This window comes from Lissotriton helveticus, chromosome 1_1 (genome assembly GCF_964261635.1).
Source record: "Lissotriton helveticus chromosome 1_1, aLisHel1.1, whole genome shotgun sequence".
NCBI classification, from domain to species: domain Eukaryota; kingdom Metazoa; phylum Chordata; class Amphibia; order Caudata; family Salamandridae; genus Lissotriton; species Lissotriton helveticus.
Genome location: NC_136057.1, coordinates 1,630,873,531 through 1,630,898,818, shown reverse-complemented (window position 1 = coordinate 1,630,898,818; position 25,288 = coordinate 1,630,873,531). Strand labels below are relative to the sequence as shown.

Here is a 25,288-nt window from a genome sequence, read left to right as displayed (position 1 = left end):
CAACACTCGCATATGCAAGTGTGGTCTTGCCTGGTAAAGATGCATCACTTTTGGACAGGATACAAACCAACGCATATAAAAGAGTGTTTAACCTTCCACAGAATGCTTCTCCATCGCAAGTTTGTTTGGAATTTGGTCTTTCAGAACAAATCCTAGGGACAAGATACTCTGCAATTAAAACTTGGTACAAACTCCAGTCAAACAGAGCTAATCCACTAAATATTGCTATATGGCAGGCCCAGGAAGCAGACCCTCTTTCCATTCACAGCGAATATCTATGATCATCACTGGAAGCAACAAGCACAACAGAACTTTGGAATCAGAACCTCCCTTTCCCAGTATTTCGCTGGATGATAAATAAAATTGTCAAAATGCACTCACTCTTGGTTGATAAATACAGACTAACAATTCATGCGCACGCTGGATGATCCTTCAAACATATCCCACACTGAAACCGGCTGCATATTTAAGTTTAACTTTCTCTGTACATCTATAGAGAAAGCTAATGGTAACTCGCTTTGGCACTTTGCCATTTTTGGCCAATCAACCGTCTTGGAAATACAAAGGCCCCAAGACATGCAGGCTATGTGGTACAGTGAAAGAGTTCTTTATCCATCTAATTAGTAAATGCATCTTTTAAAAGATTGTTTGTGTTTTATTACTGAAAAATATTCTTAACACCAGGGGCATTAGATCCTGCAGAAGGGCCATAATGAAAGATCTTGATCCAATTGACCCTCAGCTCAGCTGCAAAATGATGAAATGTCTGATTTTACACGAAAAGTTAATGAAGCCCATAAAATCCAATGTTTCTTAAAGTCTGCTGGACCCAATGCTAAAAGTCTTCCCAATACGTTTATTATGATTATATACTAACTAAATTAACCAATAATGTATAAATTGTAACAGTATTATGACATCTGTTTATGGCATTTTCATGATTTTCTTTAGAAGAACTAATTTAGTAACATGGCAGTTTTCTCTTAAGATGTTTGTAATAACGTTATTTAATCATCAATACAATCATTATTGGCTAGATTCAATGGCACTTCAGCACTTTATGGATGCAATTTTGGTGGTTTTTAACACTGGGAAAGAACTTTCACAATGTCCTTTTACTAATTGACAAGATACTTAGCCATGAGGTTTTCTTATACAAATATTGCACTGTTCAGCTGTTGACGTCATTTTTTTATTATTAATCCAACTATCATAGGTTAGACCTTGAGAGCACAATAGCTCTTTATAGATGACGCTACGGTGGTACAACATGGATAGAATGACTGTTCATGTTGTCCTATTTCCTTAGGCGTGATTAACGCTGTGGTTCATTGACAATGACAACTATGATGTCTTCCACAAAAAGCTACACCTTTGGTTTTACTGTAATATTGTTATGGTTTTTATTAACCTAAAAAATAAAGTATTGAATTGAATAGAAAATGTCTCTATATCAAAAGGCATTATTTTCCAATAAGCTCATTGGCTCAGTAAAGAAAATCCTACTAGCTATACACAAACCTGCATGAGAAGCATCTGTGTTTCAATCTTTTCATTTAGGAGGGCCATTTCATGGAAAGTTGTTCTGCTGAAATGTGTTTAAAAATGTTGAAGTGTACCTCTTCTTACAAAATCAGATTTACTCATATGTCACTGTAATTTGATAAATGCTAATATAATAATTATTTCCTTAAATTAACCCCATTAATTTCACTAAGTATCCCCCCCAAAACTGACAATGTGCGATGTACCAGTGTGGCAGTAAGATAATACGTTCCAGATGGGTTTCTTAAGAGAGAAGAAGAGTTGCATTTGAAGTCATGTGGACACAGACATGCTGATAAAACAATAAACAAGTTGCTAGCCAGCCCATGGCACTGTGTGTGGGTTGTGGATTCTGTCTGGAGACTTTCATCATGAGCATTTCCTTAGCTCAACCTTCATTCGTTATGGTCACCCTTTATGCTCATGTACTCAAATGCAAACTACAAAGGCCTTAGCGAGAAAAAAATAGAAGCGATGAAAGAGAAAGAAAGAACAAAACATAAGGCCACAATCCATAAGCAATGGTACGAAGAGCTGGTCTTCAAACTCTCTACTTGAACGTAGCAACAAAGCTAAGCAAAATAAAAACCAAAATTAGCCTAAAACAACACATTAGGGATACACTCAGACAAATACACAGAAGCTTGACCAATACAGAGAGAAAGAAAAGGCATTAAAGAGTCTTAATATAGCACTGGTAGGCCATAAATATGAACTCAAAAGAATTCCAAAATGTCACCTGAAAAGCACTAAGAAATCCGGGCCTCCAAAGTGTAATATTATATACCACACAAAGTGACACAAAGTAACCTAAAACATAGATGATAAGATGTCTTTTGAGCAAGGGAAAGGGTCTATGCCTATGAATGTCCACTTTGTAATCATACTTGTGGATAAAGTTCCATCATGAGGTAAATCAAAATTGGAACAAGAGAAAGAAAGCATTGTTTTCAGAAGCCTCTCACACAATGGGGGAGTTCTAGGGGAGGTGTCAAACACATATTGAAAAAACAGACTGGGGAGCAAGGGCAGGAGGGTTACAGTGTTTTGTGGGTGCAAACTAGCAATTGCTGTTCTTAATTTCAAATGTGAAATTTAAAACAAAATGCTCTCTAGTAGGTATTGAAGAGATATAGTTGCAGCTATTACAAGGGAAAGTCAATGACAAAACTAGGATTGTACCAAAAAAGATAGAGGCTACCGATCCCTCTCCTCTTTGCCACTGAATTTGGATACAAGTGCCCATCAGTCCAATAAACATACGAGATGTTGGTTTATGGTGTTTGACCACTACTTGCTGGCCATTGCCCTACCTCCTCTTGACTATTCAAACCCCATAAGAGTTGTTCACAAAGAAGACATTTACAGACTCAGTTATATCTTCAAGAAAGCAACAAAACTGCCTTCATGACAAAGAGAGCACAGCTGTCTCAAAGGAAACGTAAAGTATCCTCAAAGAATCACTCCAAGTAACGTTAGGGACAATTACAACAGCTCCTCACATACAGTAAGGGAGGTAGCCTCGGTGACAGGCCTAGTTGGGGTCAATCCATGTTGTAAGAAGCGATTAGTAAGGATTTGAGAAGTCTGTAGAAGAGCAACAATGTCAGACATGAGTTGAATTAGAAATGCAGAGATTCTTGGAAGTGACCAACTGAAGCAGGGTGGCTCAAATACTAACATTTTCTGAACTATGTTCTTTATCATGGGTTACTTACCATCTTCTCAAAGTTGATTAGGTTCTCCACCAATGTCCTGTTGCCCTCATGGAGAAATGTCATATCTAGAAAGAAAATGGAAATACAAATCAGATATTTAATTTAAAAAATGTGTGAATCGTGTTCACAATACACTAATGCAGCACAGAGGCAGCCATCAGTCACTGGGTCCCTCATTTGCACACTGTTTTGCATGGATCAACCACTAAGTGAACTGGTGTACTCTGAAACCTGAAAGTAGCGAATTCCAAAAATGTTGGTAGCGTAGAATAGTACTTGAATATGATACAAACTAAGATACTTTCAATGCGGGCGTGGCTGGCCGCCTAAGATGATGGACGCATAACCTTTAAGCTGCCCGACCCAGACTGTGAATCTTGTTGCCAAAGCCCACTGAGTAAAGCATCAGAGCCCAAGAATTCATGCTCCTGATGCTGGACTGAACCCAGAAGGCTGCTTTACGACTCCGTGATGGCCTGCAGAGTACTGTGGATTAAATCCGGCGCCCAGTGTAGTGGATGCGGCCTGATTCAACTGGAGGCTCCGGACCCATGGGCCGAGTAGTGGACTATACTATCTGAGCGCTGATTGGGGCTGCGACGCTGCCAGACGGCATACCCTGATACGGACTTGGGCATGCATGGCCTCTAACGACCAGTGAAGGTAATGGGGAGACGTGGGTTGGCCTGAATGACTAGGGCCTAGCCTTTGGTATTTGTTGTTGGTTCCACCGCTCCAAATGCACTTGGGGAACCGTCCAGTACTCCTGCCAGCTACCATCAGCCGGGGGTTGACACACTTAACTATGCATGCCGGTCCTCTTGCAGCTGATGGCTCCCCCCAGCCCCCTACCTCTCAACACAGTCTCTATAATCATCACTTTGTGGGTGACAGCTGGCCCTGTTGTGCTTTTGGGCCTACAAGAGACTGGTTAGGCATGTGACCGGCAGGTGGGGGTCAAGGCGTGCTGCCTGCTGTCGGCTCTGCAGGGGCGCGGACTTTGCTCCTCTCTTGGAGCCCATCATTGCATGGGTTTACGAGGAGTGGCCCCACAGGACTGGCACATGAACCCTGCGAGTTGCTGAGCTAGGGCAGGGCCTAATTGACACCGTAAAAGTTATTGATGGCTTCCTTGTCATCCCAAAGGCCCTGCACACTTCCTAATCGCACCGGCATGCAGCTGAATACCTGCAATACGTCCTCCCTGTTCTTCTTTGGTTGATGGTTCTGTGCGTTACAGGTCTGTGGACCTTGGTATTAGTGTACTCTGTGATTCCTACACCATATGGATGAGACGCTGGCCCCCCATCTGGTATTTCTGTACCTGCAGTGCCCTGGTCTGAAGGGACCCTTTTTCTGATATTAGGTTCCTCGCACTGACCTTAGGGAACGAAGTTGAGATCTGCTGAGGGCCTGAGACTAAATCATTGGTCCCTCTGGCCCTGGTGGTGCACCAGGATTGATGGCCACAAACTGGGGTGCACGAGGTCACAGCGCACTGTGCTCTAGAGGTGGAGGGCCTTGCGGTGGACGGCCTGGTAAGCGGATTGCGGCAGCTGCAGTGGGGTGCTAACACTAGAGGCAGCGCTACGTGCGGAGCACTGTCACCTGCCTTGTTCTGACCTGTCTGGTCCATTGAGGGGTGGAGTGAGTGGTGCTGGTCCCCGGTTGGGCCGTCGATTTGCTGCTGCCCAAGACATTTCTGTTGCCGGCCATGGGTCACATTAAGCACAAGCCTGATACACAGGCCTGCACTCAGATCCACGCCCTTCAGGAGCTCAGCCACGCAGATTCCCAAAGATGTGATCCCTCCCACAATCCTGCACTCCCAAGCAGACAAGCTGAATATTATCCTACAGGAGATATGAGAATTGCCTTGTGGGCAATCACGACAGACATTAGCATTCTCAAAGATGACTAGCATAAATTATCAGACAGTCAAAATGAACAAAATGACCCTCTAGGCCCTAACACTGTGTCAGGCAGACCATTCCACACAGCCTACTCATCTCTGTCAACAAATGGTTTGGCTTCAAGACCGTGTAGAGGACGTGGAGGGGAGGGCTCATAGAAATAATTTTTGAATAGTGGGGGTTATGGAGGGTGTTGCAGTCCCTAATGCCACCCAGTTTGTAGAGTTGGCCCCATCTGGATTGTCTGAGCTGTTTACAGTGGAGAGAGCACACAGGGTCACCACCAAGCAGCCCATTCCTGGAGCACCACCCAGCCCATAGTAGCTAAGATCTTTAACTTCAGGGATTGGGATGTGCTGTTGTGCGTTGCACACGAAAAAGCGCCCATCCTTATGCAGAATGTCAGGGTCTCCTCATTCCCGGACTACACGGTGGCCATCCAGCAGAGGCGTTTTTCATTCCACAAGGTTAAGAAGCAGCTGGGTTCTGTAGGTCTTCAGTATACCTTGCTGCTCACTGCCAGGCTGAGGGTGATTCATGAGGCTCGCACTGTCTTTTTTGATACACCAGAGGAGGCTTGGGATTGGTTGGAGCTTCATTTCCTGGACTCAAGGGGCCAGCGCACATCCCATGCTGAGCCACCCAAGCCTCAGTGTACTTGGCAGGGAAAGCATTGTCCTCCCTCTTGGCATGGTCCACAGACAACTCCTTTCCTACAACAGGCTCGTGAGGGACAGCAGGTGGCAATTACCTCAGCATCTGCTTTGAGACTCAATAACAACCATGTCAGGTCCAGCATCATGGGGCACTATCTCAGATTTGGACTCAGCGGGCAGCATGGTGCTTATTACATTGATCGCCCCACAGATGTCTCATGACTTGTTGGGATGGTGGGTGTGAGTAGGGTGTATAGTATGCCTTGCATTCTCGCCTTTCTTTTTTCCAGGTACTGACTACAATGGTGGGCCTTGTACATGTACGGCCTGTGAATAGTCACAAATTTCTTATGTATACAATGTGCCTGTATTGAGTAATGAAGGGCCTGTATGCGATCTGGCTTCTGGTAATATATAACATCTGAATGCAAGGCAATGGGTGCTGCTCCTTGATGTGCTCTGAAAATAGGGCTGGGGTCTTGGTGGCTTTCATTACTGGTCATGGCTTCACCCTCCTTTCTGGTTTCATCTAAATGATATTGCTAATTGCACCCTCTTTGCGAAGGCCAAACATTTTTTCATAGTTGATATGTTATTGCTGGTCTTCATATGGATCTAGTGGTTTCTAGAAGGTAGACCTTGTATTTGGGTTGGGGTGTTTGTAATTTGCCATTGTCACCTATTGCATCACTTGAGGGAGATGGGATATGTTACTTGAAGGTGGTTGAGGAGTTTGGGTGGAATGTTAAATGCTACATTGATAATACCTATTGCTACAATCTCAAATACCTATAATATTCTCCCCTGGAATGTGCGGGCCTGGAATCTGTCTATAAGAGGCACAGGTATTTAGCAGAACTTAATAAACGTTGTGCACTCATCACATTTCTGCAGGAGGCTCATCTTTCCACCCACAAAGCCCTGACGTTGTGCAAGAAATTTAGGGGCTAATTGTTTTATATTTCCTACTCTGCTTTTGCCAAGGGTGTGGTGATTTGGCTTAGAACCGAGGTCCCATGTGCAATCCTTGACCTAAGATAGACACACTTGGCAATATGTTTTGCTTAGGGGTACTCTGGATGGAGCTCCTATTGTGGTGGGTTGTATGTATGCATGTGTCTTCCTGTCACATCTCTCCTCCTTATTAGCAGAGTGGGAAGAGTGTATCCCAGGGTGCTGGGTGGAGACTTTAATGCAGTGCTGGATATTACTTTAGATAGATCACATCCTCCCTTCCCTGGCACTGTATCAATTTGTCAGTCCAAGGCCCTGAAACAATGGATAGAAGGTTGGAGACTTTCCGACGTCTGGTGCTGCCGGAATGCTACAATGCAGGAATACACTTTCTACTGATGCACACACGCATTGCACTCCCTCCTCAATTGTTTTCTTTTTCTGATTACACTCCTCCCCGATATGACACATGTCACACACTTAGGGAAAGTGATCTCTTATCACAACCCAATGAAAATAACACTGTTTTGGGGCTGAGTGCCGATCCAATACCCACCTGGCGTTTGCAGCCGACCTTTCTGGAGGATGTAGTTTTTAGAGAGACACTAACCACCACCTTTGCTACCTATTTTACAGAGAATAATGGTACGGCCACATCTCCATTGGTGGAGTGGGAGGCCTTTAAGGTTATAGTTTGAGGGTCTTCCATTAGTGCAGTGGTGGGGACTAGGCAATAGTTTATGAGGGACATTATACAATTGGAGGACAGGTTGCGCGCCCTAGAAACAAAGGTGATAACTGACATTGAATCCGCAGGAGTGCTGCGGGAGGCTTGTATTGTATATGCTGAGCTGCTTAAGCGCCTCCGACTCATAGATTATAAGGTATACACTCAGAAGTCACATACAAAGGTGGACAAGTCTGGCTATTGCTGGCTCACCTGATTTGATTCGACACCACACCTACACCCATTTTCTCCATACACGACCCGATGAATGGTTTGCTCGATACCCAGCAGGCTATAATAGGGTGTTCCATGATTTCTATGCTTCTTTATATACAGCCCGGCCTTGATGGACCCTGTGGCTATTGCTGCATTATTACGGTGGGCAACACGGCCTAGGGTGACATCGGACAAGAGGGACACCCTAAGTGTGCCTGTCTCGCTGGGAGAGATATGTGGGGCCGTTAAAGTACTCGCCAGGAACAAAACACCAGGTTGGGATGGGCTCCAGATAGAATTATACTCCGCATTTGTCTCTAAGTTAGTACAATACTTAGAAAAACAATATAATTTCTCCCTAAAAGAAGACTTCTTTCCTTCCTCTGCTGAAGCCGGTAAACCGCCTGTGGAACTTACTTTGTACCGATCCCTGTCCCTCTAAAACAAAGAATATAAAATCATAAGTAAGATCCTTGCCCACAGACTTCTCCCATTGCACCAGCAGTTACCACATGGAGACCATTGTGGCTTTGTACCCAGTTGCAATACCTTGCTGAATATTCATTGGTTGTTTCACATCATGGCTGCATTCCGTGAGAATTAGCCATTTGCAGGTTGCATCTCCTTGGATGTTCGCCAAGTCTTTGATACCCTAGGGTGGGATCTTCTGCTGACAGTGCTAGCCCTTTATGGAATCCCATACATTTGATGGGTCACTCTCTTGTATATGGATCCAACGACCAGGTACAAAACAGGTTCTCATATTTCATCTGCATATCAGATCGTTTGTGGAACTCGACAAGGCTGTCCCCTATTGCCGCTCTTATTTGTCCTGGCACTAAAACTTCTAGCACACCATATTCATCAGGAGTCTGAAGGACAGGGTATACTGGTGGGGCGGGCAATGCACTCTGTGTCCTTAAATGTAGACTACATGAGACTTTACCTTTGAGACCTCTCTTCCGGATTACAGGGAATATCCCCCTTATTGACATCCTTCGGGGCACTATCTGGTCTACATATAAATATTGACAAGTCCTGTGCTTTTCAGGTTGTCCATTCTCTAGGTTCGGTTTTGCACTTCGATGAGGGGAACCTACCTGTTGCTGCTCACACTTTCTGCTACCTTGGTATACATATTTATCAGGATGCCAAGGACTTGTTGAAGGCAACCTGGTAAGAGCAATCAATTCACTAAAATAACAAATTCATTTTTGGATTACTCTGCCCCTGTTGGTAGTGGGCCAGCTGGCCAAGGCGAATATGGTCATGTTACTGCGCCTTCTGTACTATATCATGAACCTCCCAGTGTTAGTGCCGGCTTGGGTATTCTGGTTGTTGAACACTATGTTGGGGGCACGCGCCTGGGGTTCTGGACACCGCAGGGTCTTACTTACAAATTTGCAAATTGCAGCTTCCCATGTCTAAGATTGTCCTGTGGGCCCCTGACTTTAGAGCATACTGGGGCAATTCCAAGGGTTGTCATACTGGTTAGCAGGCCGTAATCTGTCAGAAATAGGTTTCACCCAGGCCGACATGGTCAACTCCATGGACTAATATACCCTGGTGTAACCCCCCCCCCCACCCACCCCCGTGGACATGTCCTCTCCTACTTCAGGTGGCTCTTGACTACTGGAAATTAGCGCTGAGATATACAGTGGTCCCCACACCGTATATTCTGAATATTGCCCTACGCAGTCACCCAACTTCCTCAGGAACACTCATGGTGAAGAGTATGGCTCACTTGGAACAAGGAGGGATGTCGACAATGGGATTGCTATTTCAGGAGGGCACACTGCTGTCCCATGTGATCTTTGCGCACCTGCCTGGGATCCACAAAACTTTATTTTTGACAAATGCCAGTGTAGTCTGATATGTGCAGCAGCATTGGGCCCCAGATGGGAGCGAACCCGGCATGCATGAATTACTTCAGGCCACGCGCACTATGGGAAATGGGAGGCACCTTGTTCTCTGGCTTTATTGTGGGCTCCAGGCACACCTGGATATGTGGCAGACTCCTTTGAAACTGAATTGGGAAACTGACCTCATTCAGGAAATCCTGGACAAAGACTAGGCACGTATACTTGAATATCCCAAACGCGCCTCCTGCAATTTTAGCTTTAAATGTATTCTGTTTTCTATCTACACAAGGCATATCTGACACCACATAAGCTCACTTAGATGCTCCCTACCACCTTCTTCAGCAGTCCCTGATGTAAAGCTTTAGAGACCGTACTCACTCCCATGCTCTGGACGTGTCCCCATTTATCTCAGTACTGGGCAGGAGGGGCATTGACCTTATCGGATGTTACGAGGTTGGATCAATGGGACACACCAGCGCAGTGTCTTCTTCGTCTCCATTCATTGCCATGCAGTTCCAAGGTGACACTGAGATTTGCTGATTTGGCCTTATTGTTAGCGAAAAGGCTTATAACATGACAATGGAAATCCCAGATAGCCCGTATGTTAAATAAATGGCAAGATGAGGTGGCCCACTCGGGGCTTGCAGAGAGCTATGCTCTTTGTCAAGAGGAATATTGTGGTCTCTGCAAAAAGCCAATTTCCCTGGAATGGAATACTCTTTAAGAGGGGTTTAAAGTGCAGGACATGGCACCTGACTAACCGTCCTATGCACATATTTACCGACACTCCTGGAGCAGGTGCTGCTTTATTGGTGTCCACCTTGCCGTCCATGACTCTGTCGACATTGCTGAGGGTACTCTTTTAGATGCTGTTTATGGTAGGGGTTTACTGGGGGCCCCTCTCTGTCCCTTGCCTGTTCAGACATGGTGTCATATTTTGCCCCCCCCCCCTCGAATGTTTATTGCATTTCTATATCCCCTTGAACGTATTGCTGCATATTTGCATTTCATAGACTAAACAACATGGCCATATGTTGGGAGGGTGGGGAGGATGGAGTTTATTGTTTTTTCATTTGCAATGTGTCGAAATACTCTGTAATATTTATGACTTGACTGAGGCTCTATGTAACGTTCTATGCTTCATCACTGTATTCAGTGTAGTAAACTCAATGAACATTGTTTGTCACACAAGACACAAATCATCAATCAGCCTAAGTGCAACACACACGGCATTATAAAGAGGTGGTTAAATAGACAAGGCCATCAAGAACCACAGCCACAAATGAGAAGTTACTTGGTTGTATCTATAATACACTATTCCATAAAATATGGGAAATAGTGTTTCACAATGGGATAATGAATCAGTAACCCCTCCATGGCTAAATGTTTTCCATCTCCCCATATAAGGGTTACTTCACCAAACCTTCTCCAAGCAATCAAAACATGCAGCTCTAAATTCTGTAACCATTTGGCAAATATTGTCCTCAAAGAGGCCAGGCACCAATAATCCTCCCCCTCATGTTCCAATATTGTCACTATTACCACACATTGGGTATGTTTTTCTTCTGAGCTTCTTAACATAATACAATTACACCAACTATACCAATGCTTCGAGAAAATGATGTCTGTATTAGAGCTAGCAAATAAGGTCACTCCTTTTCTTGGTAGCAATAATTAGTCCCCAAACATTACTTCACTGTTAAATCGCATCTCTTCAAATACCACTTGCAAATAAATCATCATAGTCTTGAGCAAGGCTTCCGTGCCTTTAAATTACTGTTTCATTTAAGTGCTCAATATTTTGGCTCAATTAATCTTAGCACAATGCATATTTGCTAGTTTTGAACATTTTATAGTTTTTTTGAGCCTCCCATATTACAAAGTTTTTGTGCTTTAGTGTATCCCACACACTACTCATTTGTGACCTTCCACCCACTGTAAGCTTCACACAGAAACTCTATGTTTCTGGTGTTCATCACTTACACCTCATATTTGAGCTTTGCTCACACACCTCATTCTTCATATCTTACTATATCTATCCTCTGTGTGCATCTCAAATGCGTCTCAAACAGCAGGTTTTTTTACATTGGCAAGCATCTCTCTTACACACAAACACTGTACATCTCATTTTTGGGAGCATCCCACATAAGGCTAATTCTTATTGCAAATTTATCTCCTAAGGCTTCTTACATTTTGTGCACGATAATGCGGTTTGGGTGCACTCTACACTCATATCATCCATCTGTAATAACGCTTATCATAGATTAGTCACCAAAAGTTTCTGTATTGTATATTTTAAAATGCACTAAGGGTTTCTCCACCCTCGAGCCACAAGAATGCAGGCGATAAACTTCCAGTGTTTGAGAAACTATTCTCGCCCTCCTTCCTGTGCCCTTCTAAACCATGGGCTTCTAAAAGGGATCCGACTGACTTCAATACCCAAACAGACACACAGAATCCTATACCATACTATCAGACCTGCCATCCTTAGAGTGGTCTTCCCTCAAATGTTTTGTCTGCTTACCTCATTTTTTTCTGATTATTTTTGTTGGTCTTAGGACTGTGAGCACTGTACCACAGCTGACCAGTGCTAAAGTGCATGTGCTCTTCCCCTAAACATGGTAACATTGGTGTATGCACAACTGGCATATTTAATTTACTTTTAAGTACCTTGTACAGTGGTATACAATATGCCTAGGGCCTTTAAATATATACTACTAGTGGACCTTCAGCACTGATTGTGCTACCCACACAATTAGCCCTTTAAATATGTCTCAGGCCTGCTACTGCAGATCCTGTGTTTGCAGTGTTACTACCATGTCAACCTGTCATTTAAACACCTTTGCCAAGCCTTAAACGCCCCTTTTATTACACATAAGTCACCCATAAGGTAGTCCCTAGCAGCCCATAGGGGAGGGTGCTATGTTCCTGAAAGGTAGAACTTGCACTTTTAGGTTTTGCATGTCATAGTTGTGGAAAACACCTAAATTCGTTTTTTACTACTATGAGGCCTACTCCTCTCATTTTAACATTGGGACAAAGGAGTAGCTGTATCATGTTTTATATCTTTGGAATGGCAATGATAAATCCTCTGTACGAGTAAGGTTGGATTTCACATTACCATGTTAGATATGCCAGATTTAGAAAGAGGAAATGTCTCTGTTCTTATGGCTCTGTGTGCATGCAGCCTGTCTCGAATACACTCCAATATTAGTCCAATTGCACTTTGAGGTTTAAGAAATGTCAAAAACAGAATTCAGTTTATTCCTCCTTTATTTCATCCCACCTTTGTTTGCTTGGTGCATGAAGATGTAAGATTCAAAAACATGTCTTTTCAAATTTGGTCTAATTGCTTTGTACATGTAAATAACCATTAAAGCATAATTACAAACAGTGACTACGTGCCTGCCTTTATCAATGTTTCACTACAAAACTATGCAATTCCACATGTTAACTCCTTAACCGTGGCGCAAATTCTACCGTGGTGCCGGAGTTTTATTGAGTGGGCGGGGTCGCATCGGCCAACAGACATGCGCAGCACTAGCGAGGTTGTGCTTGCGACGGACTTTGGCCAACGGGTGCACGCAACGGGTTAAATGGAGCGTATGGCTCTCAGACAATGGGTTATTTTGTATAGGGTCACTGGAAAGTCCTAAAGGTTGTCCATGTACCTCCAGAAATGTAGTGTCTCCTAGACCTCTGCCTCTTTTCATCCACTTTTCTACAATTTACCCACAAGGGCATCATGGGAAAACATAACGCTATTAGCACTGTCTACAGGTACTACAATTAATAATGTTTAGTGCTTGCTGTTGTGTAATCACAAAAGGAATTGAACCTACAGAAAGGCGACTGTCACTAGAAAGTAGTACTATGCAACTTGGATGACTTTGTTCTACAACCCAAAGCATAAGCCATACAAATTCTACAACTTTTAATCACTGAACGACCACACTGCTCTGAGGTTTTGTCTCCTCCTTTGTGGTCCTGATGAGCCAGTAGTTAAATGCAAATAGAGGAGGGGGAGTAAACATTGTTGGCCAGCCCGTTAAAACGTTATATATATAGGAATAGTGGACCCTTTGTCTTCTTTCCCACTCAACACGTTTGCCTTGTTGAGCCAATTATGTCTTGGAGTTCACAAACTTTTGAAGAATATATTGCCGCCAACTTACGACCCCATGAGGTGCATAGAGTTTAGGTTGCGTTCTTTAGTGACTGACAGAAGTGAGGCACCTTTGACACTTGTTCCTTCCTGTTGTTCCCTCTACCATTTCATCCTACAGCTCATAAACTTGATAGGAGCAAACTACTCCCCAACTCAAACAGCTCATTGGAAAACATCCCTGCCATGCCAGTCAGCCTGTAGGTAACTGAAACAATGTTTGCAGCTCTGTTATAGTGACCTGCAAATGTTCCGCCTGCAAGTGGTAAGAACTTACAATTGTCTTGTTTGCCTACCCCACTTAATTTGCCTCCCTTGGCATGTCCACAGGTTTTAATATTGGCAAATATTGCAGCACTGAATGTTGCAGCAAGTGAGGAGGCGGCCCAATTATTGAGCAAAGCTACGCATTTGTTGTCAAGGAGCCCTTGACTCCTGGTCACTGTGCCACTCCCCCTGCGTAACTCCTCGTGACAGGGACTCTGTTACCAGTCCCAAAGCCTCCGGTTAGGTCCTGCTGGTGGAGGACCTCGCACCCAAAGCCTCCCTGGTAATAGTAATCATTATGTAGTGATTCAGTAGTCATTCTTGGGGGCTCTCATTTTATTTGAAATTCATTTGGCTCGAATTTATTTATTTATTTCATTTGGCTCAATTTATGTATTTAATTAATTTGGTTCAATTTGGTTCTCTGGGCATTTGGTTATTGTTTTGCACACTGTTTTTCCTGAAGTTTTCCAGCTTCCCGCCTCCCTGACTGCCCCTCCCACAATGACTTATGGAGGCCATTGCACAACCGTGCAGGCGGGCGTGCTGCTGGCGTACCAAAGGGAAGCCTGACTGTGACCATCCACACCCAGCGCCAGGACCCCTGGTCCTCCTTCCATCTGCTGTTATGTCACCAAGAGGTGCCTGGCCCTTGATCCCGGACACTACAACAGCAGCTCGTTCACGTCCTCCCCGTGATCAACCAAAGATCCCTTCACCTGCTGCCACTGCTGCTTCTCTTGTGACACAGGACCTCCCACCTGCACCACACCGCACCCTGCTCTGCTCCCACTCAGAATACTGCTAACAATCTAGAAACACTCAGGTGCATCCTGCTCAACACCCGCTCCCTCAGCAAACACGCCATGTTAATCTGGGATACCATCACAAGCCTCTCCCCCGATATTGCTTTCATCACAGACACATGGCTCAGCCCCTCCTCGAACTCCAACCTAAACACCACCACCGACAGCTAAACAATGATACAGAAAGACCACACTAACAAACACAGTAGGGCCATCACCATCATCTTCAGAGAAACCATATGATGCACTGTTACCGACGACAATACAACCCCTCTAATGGAAGACCTCAACTTCCGAAAACAAACCGCCGCCAGGACCACGATCAGAGGCATCTTCGCTTACAGACCCTCAAGACCCCAAACGGCCTTCTTTGATGCCATCTCCAACTTCATCACCCCCCTTGCCATTGACTCCCTCCACCACGTCCTGCCCAGTGATCTAAATTTTCATGTAAACGCCCCAACAATGCCATCTCTACCTCCCTCCTGGAGAACCTCAATAACATTGGCCTCACTCAACTAGTCCCCAAACTCAAGCACAAAGCCAGACACATATTTGATGCTGTCTTTACCTCCAGTGACAGATTCCAATTCATCAACGTCACAGAACTCACCTGGACCAACAACACTATCACCCGCTTTACCCTCCCAGATGCCCAAATACACATGCTAAGCACCAGAAGGCTACCTACCTCAGTTAGGGCAAAGTAATTGAGACTCAATGGATTAATTCCCTCAGCAACACACAACCCGATCTTGACCAGGATGTCCAGAACTTTTCCGCCTGTATCAACCAATGTGCCTACAGAGTCGCCCATCTGAAACCAACAAAAATCATTAAAACATGTCGGCTGGTACACCCCAGCGCTCAGAACCACAGCGCAACTGCTTGAGAAGCAATGGCATGTCACCAAGGACCCTTTGACAGAGCAGCTCACAATGCAGCTCTTAGTGATTACCACCTGCGCATCAAGGTAGTCAACAACCGCATCAACACCGTGGCCAACCACACAAAGGAATTCTTCAAGACTGTCAAGGAATTCCTCAACCCGGTAGCCACAGAGAACACCATCCACCCCTTCCAAGAACTCTACAACACCTTCTCAGACCACTTCCACAGCAAGACTGCCTCCATTAACAACTTTGATCCCCAACCCATTACCCTCAGCCTCGGCAACCTCAACCAACCAGAGAACACCACAAGAACGATAACCACCTGGTCTACGTTCACAACTCAGATCACTACAACCATCATGTTGTCCATCCACTCCGGGGACCCACTGCCCCCTGCCCCCACAACCTCTTCAACCTCAGAGCTAATCCAATCAGCACAGAACATACCAGCATTCTCAACATAGCAACCTTCCCAGCTAAAGAAGCCCAATGCCGACCCCAGCGGCCTCAAACATTACTGACCGATCTCCCTGTTCCCCTACCCAGCCAAAGTAATTGAGAAAGCTATGAATCAACAGCTTAATGAAAACCTGGAACTACACCACTTAATCAACACATCACAATCAAGATTCCATTCCAACCACAGCCCTGAGACCACGCTGACTGTTGCCACATATAACAGCAGAACCCTCCTCCATCGTGAAGAAACTGTAGCCCTGATCCTCCTCGACTTCTCTGCTGCGTTGAACATCTCCCACCACACCCTCATTGACAGACTCCACAACATCAGCATATAGCAAAACGTCTTCAAGTGGATCGCCTCTTTCCTTTCTGGATGCACAGAGAGCATCCGTCTGCCTCCCTTCCCCGCTGCACCCAAGGACATCATATATGGAGTACTCCAAGAATCATCCCTCAGCCCCACCCTGTTGGAGGAGTTACTTACCTTCGGTAACAATATATCTGGTAGAGACACAGTCTAGCCACAGATTCCTTAACTTAGAATATCCCCCCAGGTGTCAGACTGGATACGGAAAATCCTTTTTTCCCAGCAATACCTCTGCACGCCGGGAGATAGCGCCGACCTGCTCTGTCCTGACGTCGTCCACGGAAGTGATGTCAGTGGAGCCATATAAGCCCCTCCCGGTGTGCTGATGTAAGTTTTCTTCTTTTATGCGTCCTAACGTGGATCCGGGAAATTAATACCTTGGCCTGTTATTGTTTATTACAGGCCTTTTCGACGCTTTCGCGTCCAGGAACAGTGTGTTCGATGTCCCTTGTGGGCCTCAAACCATGCTGGTCCTGCTCGTGTCAGATGTCAGCGACGGAGCCTCTTAAACTCTGTGCTTGAGAGAGCACCATAACTCCGTGGAGTGTGACGTTTGCCGCATGAAGGTGCTGTGTGCCCGGATGTCCAGGACGGACCCCTTGCGCTGCAGGTCTCTTTCTCCAACAGTCATCCTCCTGGCGGGGCCGGTCCCAGCACCATCATCATCATTTGCCTACCTCAGGTAAGCCTTTACCCTCCTTCCTTGCGTGCCTCCGGGCCCCATAGGGGGGGGGTAGGGACTCGGGTTGGAACACTGCCGGCGGGCTATCCCTCAGCTCCAACCGAGTGCCCTGACTCAGACACCAGAGTCGCCGCAACGTCGAGACACGGCCCGGAGGGGCATCCCACAACATTTAGCCATTCCATAGCGCTGTCGCACAGCCTTCCGAGGCTCCCTGCGGCATCGCTGGGGGTGGCTGCGGCGCAGTGCACGACACTGCTTCGGCATACTCTCCCGCAGGTTTCCACCCCGGGGACTGTCAAAGCCTTCGAAGGTCGCCAGCTCGACTTAGGCCTTTTCGAAAGTCACCGACGCTGGCTCGACTCGGACGGTCTAGACCTTTTCGGAGGTCATCGACACCGGCTTGAGGATTTGAGGCCTTCGAAGGTTGCTAGCTTGACTGGAGGCCTTTTCAGAGGTCGCCGATGCCGGCTCGACTCGAAGGGTCGAGGCCTCTTCGAAGGTCGCCGGCTCGACTCGAGGAGTTGAGACCTTTTCGGCCACCTCCCGGCGTGCAGAGGTATTGCTGGGGAAAAAGGATTTTCTGTTTCCAGTCTGACGCCTGGGGGTTAAGGAATCCTCGGATAGATGTCTCTATCAGATCAACATCTACATGACCACCTTGCAGACTTCATCAGATCCTACAGGTTCAACATAATGTCCTAAGTCGATGAGACTCAACTTATCCTCTCGCTCACTGTAGTACTGGTCAGAGCCAAAACCAACTTCCTCAACGCCATGACCGACGTGCCCGAATGGATGGGAGACAGCTGCCTCAAACTCAACTGTGACAAAACAGACGTACTGATCTTCGGTAGAACACGGATGCATGGGACCACAGCTGGTGGGCAATGGAACTCGAACATACACCCACACCGACAGATCAACCTCAGCATCATCCTTGACAGCCAACTGACCATGAAACAAAAAGTCAACGCAGTTGCCTCCTTCTTCCACATCCTTTGTGTGCTCTGCAGAATCTACAGATGGACCTCAATCAACACTAGAACGACTGTCACGCAAGCCCTAATCAAAAGCCGCCTCGACTTTGCCAATGCTCTCTACGACGTAATTTCCACCTAGCTCCCCAAAAGACTCCAGACAATACAGAACACTGCAGTCATATTCATCCTGGACCTCCCCAAATTGGCCCGCATCACCGACTTTCAGAAACCTCAACTGGTTACCAATCCATAAGAGATGGCCGTTAAAGATCCTCACGCATGCATGCAAAGTCTTACACAACCAAGGACTATCCTACTTCAACTATCGACTGAACTTCCACCTGCCCACTAGACACCTGCCATCCACCTCACTCTCCCTTACTCCCCCACTCATTCATCGCAGACAAAGCGGAGCAGGGGCTGCTCCTTCTCCTACATTGCTGTCAAGACCTGGAACGACCTGCCCCATCACCTCTGAACAGCAACCTCCCTGGTGGACTTCAATAAGAAACTCAAGACCTTGCTTTTCATCAGAGACATGGCACCCTCAGTGCCCAGATACCACTAGGGGTGACAGTACTGCACTCTACAAATGCTGATTGTTTAATTGATACATAAAGCTTTTAACATTTGCAATAGAAATCCAATATTCTCAGTAAGAAGACAACCTTAGGTCGGCCTGTCTTTCAAGACAATGGATGTGGACCGTATTGTAGTTAATTTCAGAAGTCCAACTATGTTCAAGCATTTTTCTTTTTTTAAACAATTTTCTGTTGGTAAGCATAGTAGATCTATAGCACTAACACTAGGCTTTTTATTTACGGGCACCCATATCCTCCATTCATACCTGTCCTCCTATTGAAAATAGCTGTGATCGTTGAATGAGCATTGACACACATGACTATAGATGAAGATCTGAAAGTACTCCTATTGGAATTGATGCACTTCACAATATACCACATTTATTTTCAAATGGAGGACAGGTATTACATCCAATTGACAGGCACTTCCCTGGGCAATTGTGCAACACCAAACTATGCAAATGTAGTCATGCACAAGTTTGAAGAAGAACATATCTTTGCAAGTGACTTGTGAGAAAACAAACCAAAGGCCTATTACAGATTCATCGTTGACATGTTTCTTTTATGGACAGGCTCGAAGACCGAGTTTGAGATAGCAATCACACATCTCAATTCAATCGATGGTTATGTAAAATTTACACATGAGATGAGCAATACACAAATAATTCTCTTGGATGTGAAATTTTCCTTGATGAAAAAAAGTCTAACGACTGACATCTTTGTCAAATCCACCAATCGGAACAATTTATTACATTATTCCAGTTTTCACTAATTTTCTTTGAAAAAAGACGTAACCTTATTCCCAACTATTAAGAGTCAGGAGAACATCAGACAATGATACATATGACAAAGCCAAATCAATGATAGGTGAGAAGTTCATTAGCAGATGGTATTCATCAGACATCATAATCGATGCTGAGACAAGAGCTGAAAAGAACAGTCATCAAGTATTATTGAGAAACAAACCACCTCAATTAAAGACCAAAAGAATGATATTCATATTAAAATACTCCACCAACAGCACGAGGATCAGAAAAAATATTTTGAAACTGCGGCCTACGATACAATCTGAACTTGACTTCAGGGGCATCTTCAATTCCACACCAAAGTTTGCATGTGAACGCTCAAAGGAATTTAAGGAGTTACTACATGCTAAGAAACCCATTGATAACCAGAGATCAACATACAAAGGCACCACCCCGCGTTCGAATAGCACAAACTGCAACAACATTATAAAAAGGCACTGAAATAAATCATCCATCAAAGGATACAAAATCAAACTAAGAACCGAAGCCACGTGTGATACAAAAAATGTATTATACCTGTTGAAATGCCAGTGCGGGCTCTCCTAAGTGGGCAAAACCTAACGCAGAATTAAAACCAGACTGACTGAACACAAGAGTATACATAAAATTGAAAAATGAGAAGTCATTAATCATTATACATTTAAAAGAACTCACACACCAGTAGTCAAATGAGATTCCTAATTTTAGAATAGGTTTTGATCAGAGAAAACATGGACAACAGAAAAACGTATTGCAAAGAGAACTATATTGGATCAAGCTATTAAATTCTTTGATACCATCTGACTCAATGATCGCATAGAATATTCTTGGTTTTTATAATCAAGCACTAACTTCCGACAGTATGAAGAGTTTTGCATTTGGACAGGATTAACATGGCTATAACGTCCAAATTGTAAATGCCTCTCCTGACAACAATGATATATTTCGCCACGTTGCGATAGACATGAGCAAGATGACGTGTCATTAGTAGTATGGAGTATCAGCGTGGTAATGTAGTCGGACTATGTATATAAGTCAGTGATAATGTTACCGTCATACACAGTTAAAGGTGCATTACCTTAACCATGTGTTACATTTGTATTTTGATTAACACACATTTGAGCATCACATGACTGATAGAAAAATAGGGCAATTATATTCAATGGTATTACCATTGAGAGACACATGACTACAATGTGAGGGAGGGTTATACACCAGAGAAGAACATCAGGACTCTCACATTACAGACAAGTCGCTACTTCAGGTTGGCTTCAGTTATATCCCAGAGACTGATGATTTATACTGATTAATATGTCACACAAACACACATCAAAATACATGTGGACCATAAGTTGACTTTCATTATAAATCAGAAGCAGGGAGCTCGTATTAACCAGCACCCAATTGTACACATATTAAAGAACATGCGAACTAGAGTGTTCCATCAGATAGACCTGAATAACAGAAACCATACATTTGTGGGCATTATTTCTTGTTTGACCCATGATTTTTTGTTTCATTATTAGACCTCTCATCGTATACACCTAGGTGTGAGCAACCATTTTCCGTACCATTTCATGTAGATTACATGACTTTTCATTTTATTATTAGATATTAAATCATATATACCTAGGTGAGAGCACTCAAATTTTCATACCACTTCACGTAGATTACACACGAAGATCGAGGAAACAAACATGAATATTACATGAAAAGTGCGATAATCGTTAGGAAGATGACAATGACAAAATGTTCGTATTAGAGTTGAGCTTCAGTGTTTCACACTGATTTGATACACCATGAACTCTGAATGACGCAAATATGTTTAAATGGAATAATTGATGCATCATTGTAACAGGTTATGAATTAATTGATGATGTTTATCTAGAATGTATTTGATACTTTTGAAGTTGCTATGAGCTATGTTAATTAAACATATGATTGAGCATATGACATTTTAAGCAACAGGTTTTCCGACTGATTACTCAATGGAAATGTATATTTGATGAGATAATGTGATATTTCTTTTTAATATATATGTGTGTTTGAACATAAGTTGTCTTTCATTCCGCAGCATACAATGAACTCCTGATGAAAGACCTATGGTTCTAAATGCATTGCAGATCTTTACATCGGGATGATTATTCTTTTCGCATATTCACAATGAACTTTGTTGACTACAACAGATAAAACAATAAATGGATAATGAACAAGTAGAATTTATGAATAGAAGTTTTTGATAAAACACACTACTAATTCACTTTTTGAATCTAATGAAACAAGTGTTGACTCATAATTTGGAACTAAAAGGCTGTGCAATGGGGACACTGCACCAGCACGGTACAGTGCATGATTGACACGTCGAGAGGACATTCAGGTACAGTGAGAGTACCCCATTTGCATGCAACCACTTATTAATAGGAGAGTGCACGGATCAAATCTGCTGTTTGGGAATATGTCAATAAAGTGATAATTGAATTGACAAAAATATTCTGTTCCTTTATAAATAGTGAATTTTCTTCCTGTTGACAATGCTTTTGACTGGTGGTATGTGCAAATAAAAATAGTAAATTAAAATATTTAGCTTTCTTTCCTTAACTTCACATACCATTACGGACACATAAACATACCCTTCATCCATATTATATGATTTAACAAACGTATGCCTAAATTTTATTTTTAAAATGTCCACTGCAGCTCTATCCCTTATTCTGTGTCCCTAGTCTCGAACATATCACCTATATCTCCTAGTGAACTCCATTGCTAATGTGTCAGTTGTAACTGTAATATCATTTAACGATCTCTTGCAGTATGCTGCAGACATTGAACTTGTTTTATGTGGCATGTTATCCACGCTCCCACTGTCTACTGAACATTACAAATGTGGTGCATATTGCATCTGAAACCACTAGTTCATTTAAAACTGGGCGGTCTAACATGGACCTAAGGTCTGGAGTTATGTCAGATTTTCAAAATAAAAGTAGCTTTTTGAATGAATCATGTTTAGATTCATTGTAAGCAAATTTATGCCAGGTTGTTATCCTTGAAATCTGGCAGTAATTTCAACCCTACAGCGATGCAATGTAACTCACTTGATTTCTGGTTTTTCACATGTATCCACACATACCTTTCAGGAAGAGAGGAATAAAAGGAATGATGGGAGGGCTAAGCTTTGCAATGGCCAGTCTGTAAGATCTATGGTTCCACGATGGATCCTGTGGAATAAAATATTAACATATAAGCAATCTTCCAATAGTGTAAAAAATTAGATCCGAGAGCAATTAGTACACATTAAATATTTCTTCTGGGGCAGTGCTTTGCTCAGATGCAGTAAATCTTATTTAGCAGTTGAAATTAAATGTTACCACAAATAGGCCTTGTTCTATTTTTTGTCACTACCATCTCCTCTCTTCTGGAGAGTGAGGGAGGCCCAGTGGTTATTCGCAAAACATACAGCGTAATCCAACTGTCTTGGTCAACAGCAAAAGCTACATCCTGTTGGGAAGGGGCTGGAAGATATATTAACACATAAGCCAAAGGCTAAGAGAAAATTACTCCTAGTGCTTATTTTACAGATAAGGTACACTGCCATGGATTGCATCATTTCGCAACTTTATCTAGGTACTTCAGCATTAGGAGCTGTTCCCTGCAAGTGAGAGCAATGCCGGCTCCTGGTGTATGCACGGAATCAGCTGGGGTTGTGGGGGCCTTAAAGTTCCAACTTCTGCCCCAGAGAGTATGCTGGGTTCCCTAGGTGGGCACCTGGAACCCACCTTTTTTACTGTGTAGGGCCCCAGGGGATGGGCTCCTCTGGGGCAGACATTGACACAGGGAGAGTGGCTGCATCCCCGTCCCCTTTATTTAAATGAGCGTTCCCGGGGATGGGGGTCCCCGGACCCATAACGACTCAGAGAGGAGGACTGTGTGGTCCTCCTTTCCTTACAAAATGCATGGCCCTGGGGATGGGGTTCCCAGGGCCTAAAGAGACTTGGTGACAGAAGCAACACAGCCCCTCTCTTGCTTAAAAAAAGGCCCTGAGGGTTAGGGTCCCAAGGGCCTATTAAGGCTTGGGGGGCCCATGAACATTTTATTTAAATAAATGGCCCTGGGCGATGGGGTCCTCGGGTAAATAACTGCTCTGGGAGTGGGGGCTGCATGGCCCCTTCCCTCAATATTTTTAGAAAAAGCCCTAGGGGATGGGGTCCTTGTGGCCTAACAACGTTTAGGGAACTGGACAGCGCTGCCCCTCCCCTTAAATAAAAAACAAGCAGCCTAGGGTGATGGGTTCCTCACCGCCTTACAAGGTTTGATGAAGGGAACCGCACACCCATTACACCTTTTTAACTTGTATGTAAGGCCCTGGGAGATGGGGTCCCCAGGACCTAAATAGTCTTGTGGAGGGGGTATCCTTTTCCTTTAATAAAAAAAGGCCCTGGATGATGGGGTCCAGAGTGCCAGGCCTTGTGGCCAACGCCCCTACTGAGCCCAACCAAGGGTTGTGCACAGTGTTGGGTTGGCTGCTTGCGAAGGGTTGACCGCAGGCCTTGGGCCTACCCCCCTGCTGTGCACGACCTAAGGCTCAGTGCAGTGTAGGACGGGCTGACTTTACATGAGTTGGCTATTGGGCTTGGCCACAGGTCAGGCCTTGGGGCGAACCCCCACACTGTGCATAGCGTGGGGTTGGCTACCTGTGGGTGTTGGCTGCAGGGCCTAGTCAGGGGGCCAGCGGCAGTTGCATTTTTGTATGGTAATTAAATATTACTTTATGTTTAAAAAAAAACTAGAAATTCACTGAACATAGGTTAAAGTAACATTATATATAGTTACATGAGTTTGTGACAACATTAAAGTTTTGAACTAAAACACAGATGTCATCAATAATGTCATTTAAGATTTCATCAGTGATGTCATAAATGTCATAGAACATATCATGAGTTGAGTGATATGTGAGGTCACAAGCAGTGTATTGAGGGGTTAAAGTTATAATTAGCTCAGCTAACTATAAATGGGGGATTTCTGTGTTTTTTCTTGTTAAGACGTTAATATGGTTCCTGACAAACTCACCAAACTGTTACACAGAACTTTCCTTATATATTTTTAAGTGACTTAAAGCTGCCTTGTAAATAACCACAAAGTCAGAAAAAGTGATGTTGTAGTAGCGATGGGGACTTGTAAATATGCCCCTTAGTTAGTAAAGTCCAAGGGGCCCTCATCAGTCAGGCCCACCCTTCACCCAAACCCTCCTGGAACTCTCCGCTCCCCCTGAATCCACCCCATCACTCCTCTACCTCAGTAGTCCACCAGTCCCATATCATTGCAAACTTCTGGGGGCAACCACATGACCGGTAAAATGATTTCTGCACCCACCAGCAGTAGTCCATAATGGATTTACAGTCCTGCAATGTCAGAGGCACTGCACAGCCCCAGTACCACACCATGTCCCTCCAAGTCACAGCCAGTGCCACAATGCAGAGTAGAAGCGTATACATATCCAGCGTCACCTCTCGCCAGGTGCATAGAGGTAGGTGCAGTTGATTTCAGGGGGTTCATCTTCAGGGTTCGATGTTGTGGTGAGGCCAAAGTTCAAAGTACTATCGGCAGTAGTTCATCAAATGCCTGGGTTTAACCGGTAGCAGGGTGCTTGTGAGATTGTAGCTGTGCGCTCTACTGTGATGGTGGGCCACATGGAAACAGGATGCACAGGGG

The 25,288-nt window shown here is 44.3% G+C and overlaps 1 protein-coding gene across 2 annotated transcripts in view; it reads right to left on the bottom strand.

The window, feature by feature from the left end:
• RAPGEF3 (Rap guanine nucleotide exchange factor 3) overlaps window positions 1–25,288 on the bottom strand; it is a 1,135,646-nt gene that overhangs the window by 82,288 nt on the left and 1,028,070 nt on the right. For both annotated transcript variants that reach the window (XM_078688545.1, XM_078688554.1), the window contains 2 exons: window positions 22,710–22,797; window positions 3,264–3,328 (listed from right to left, as the gene is read on the bottom strand). In XM_078688545.1, coding sequence (XP_078544671.1) covers window positions 3,264–3,328; window positions 22,710–22,797 — 153 coding nt within the window. The remainder of the gene's footprint in view (window positions 1–3,263; window positions 3,329–22,709; window positions 22,798–25,288) is intronic.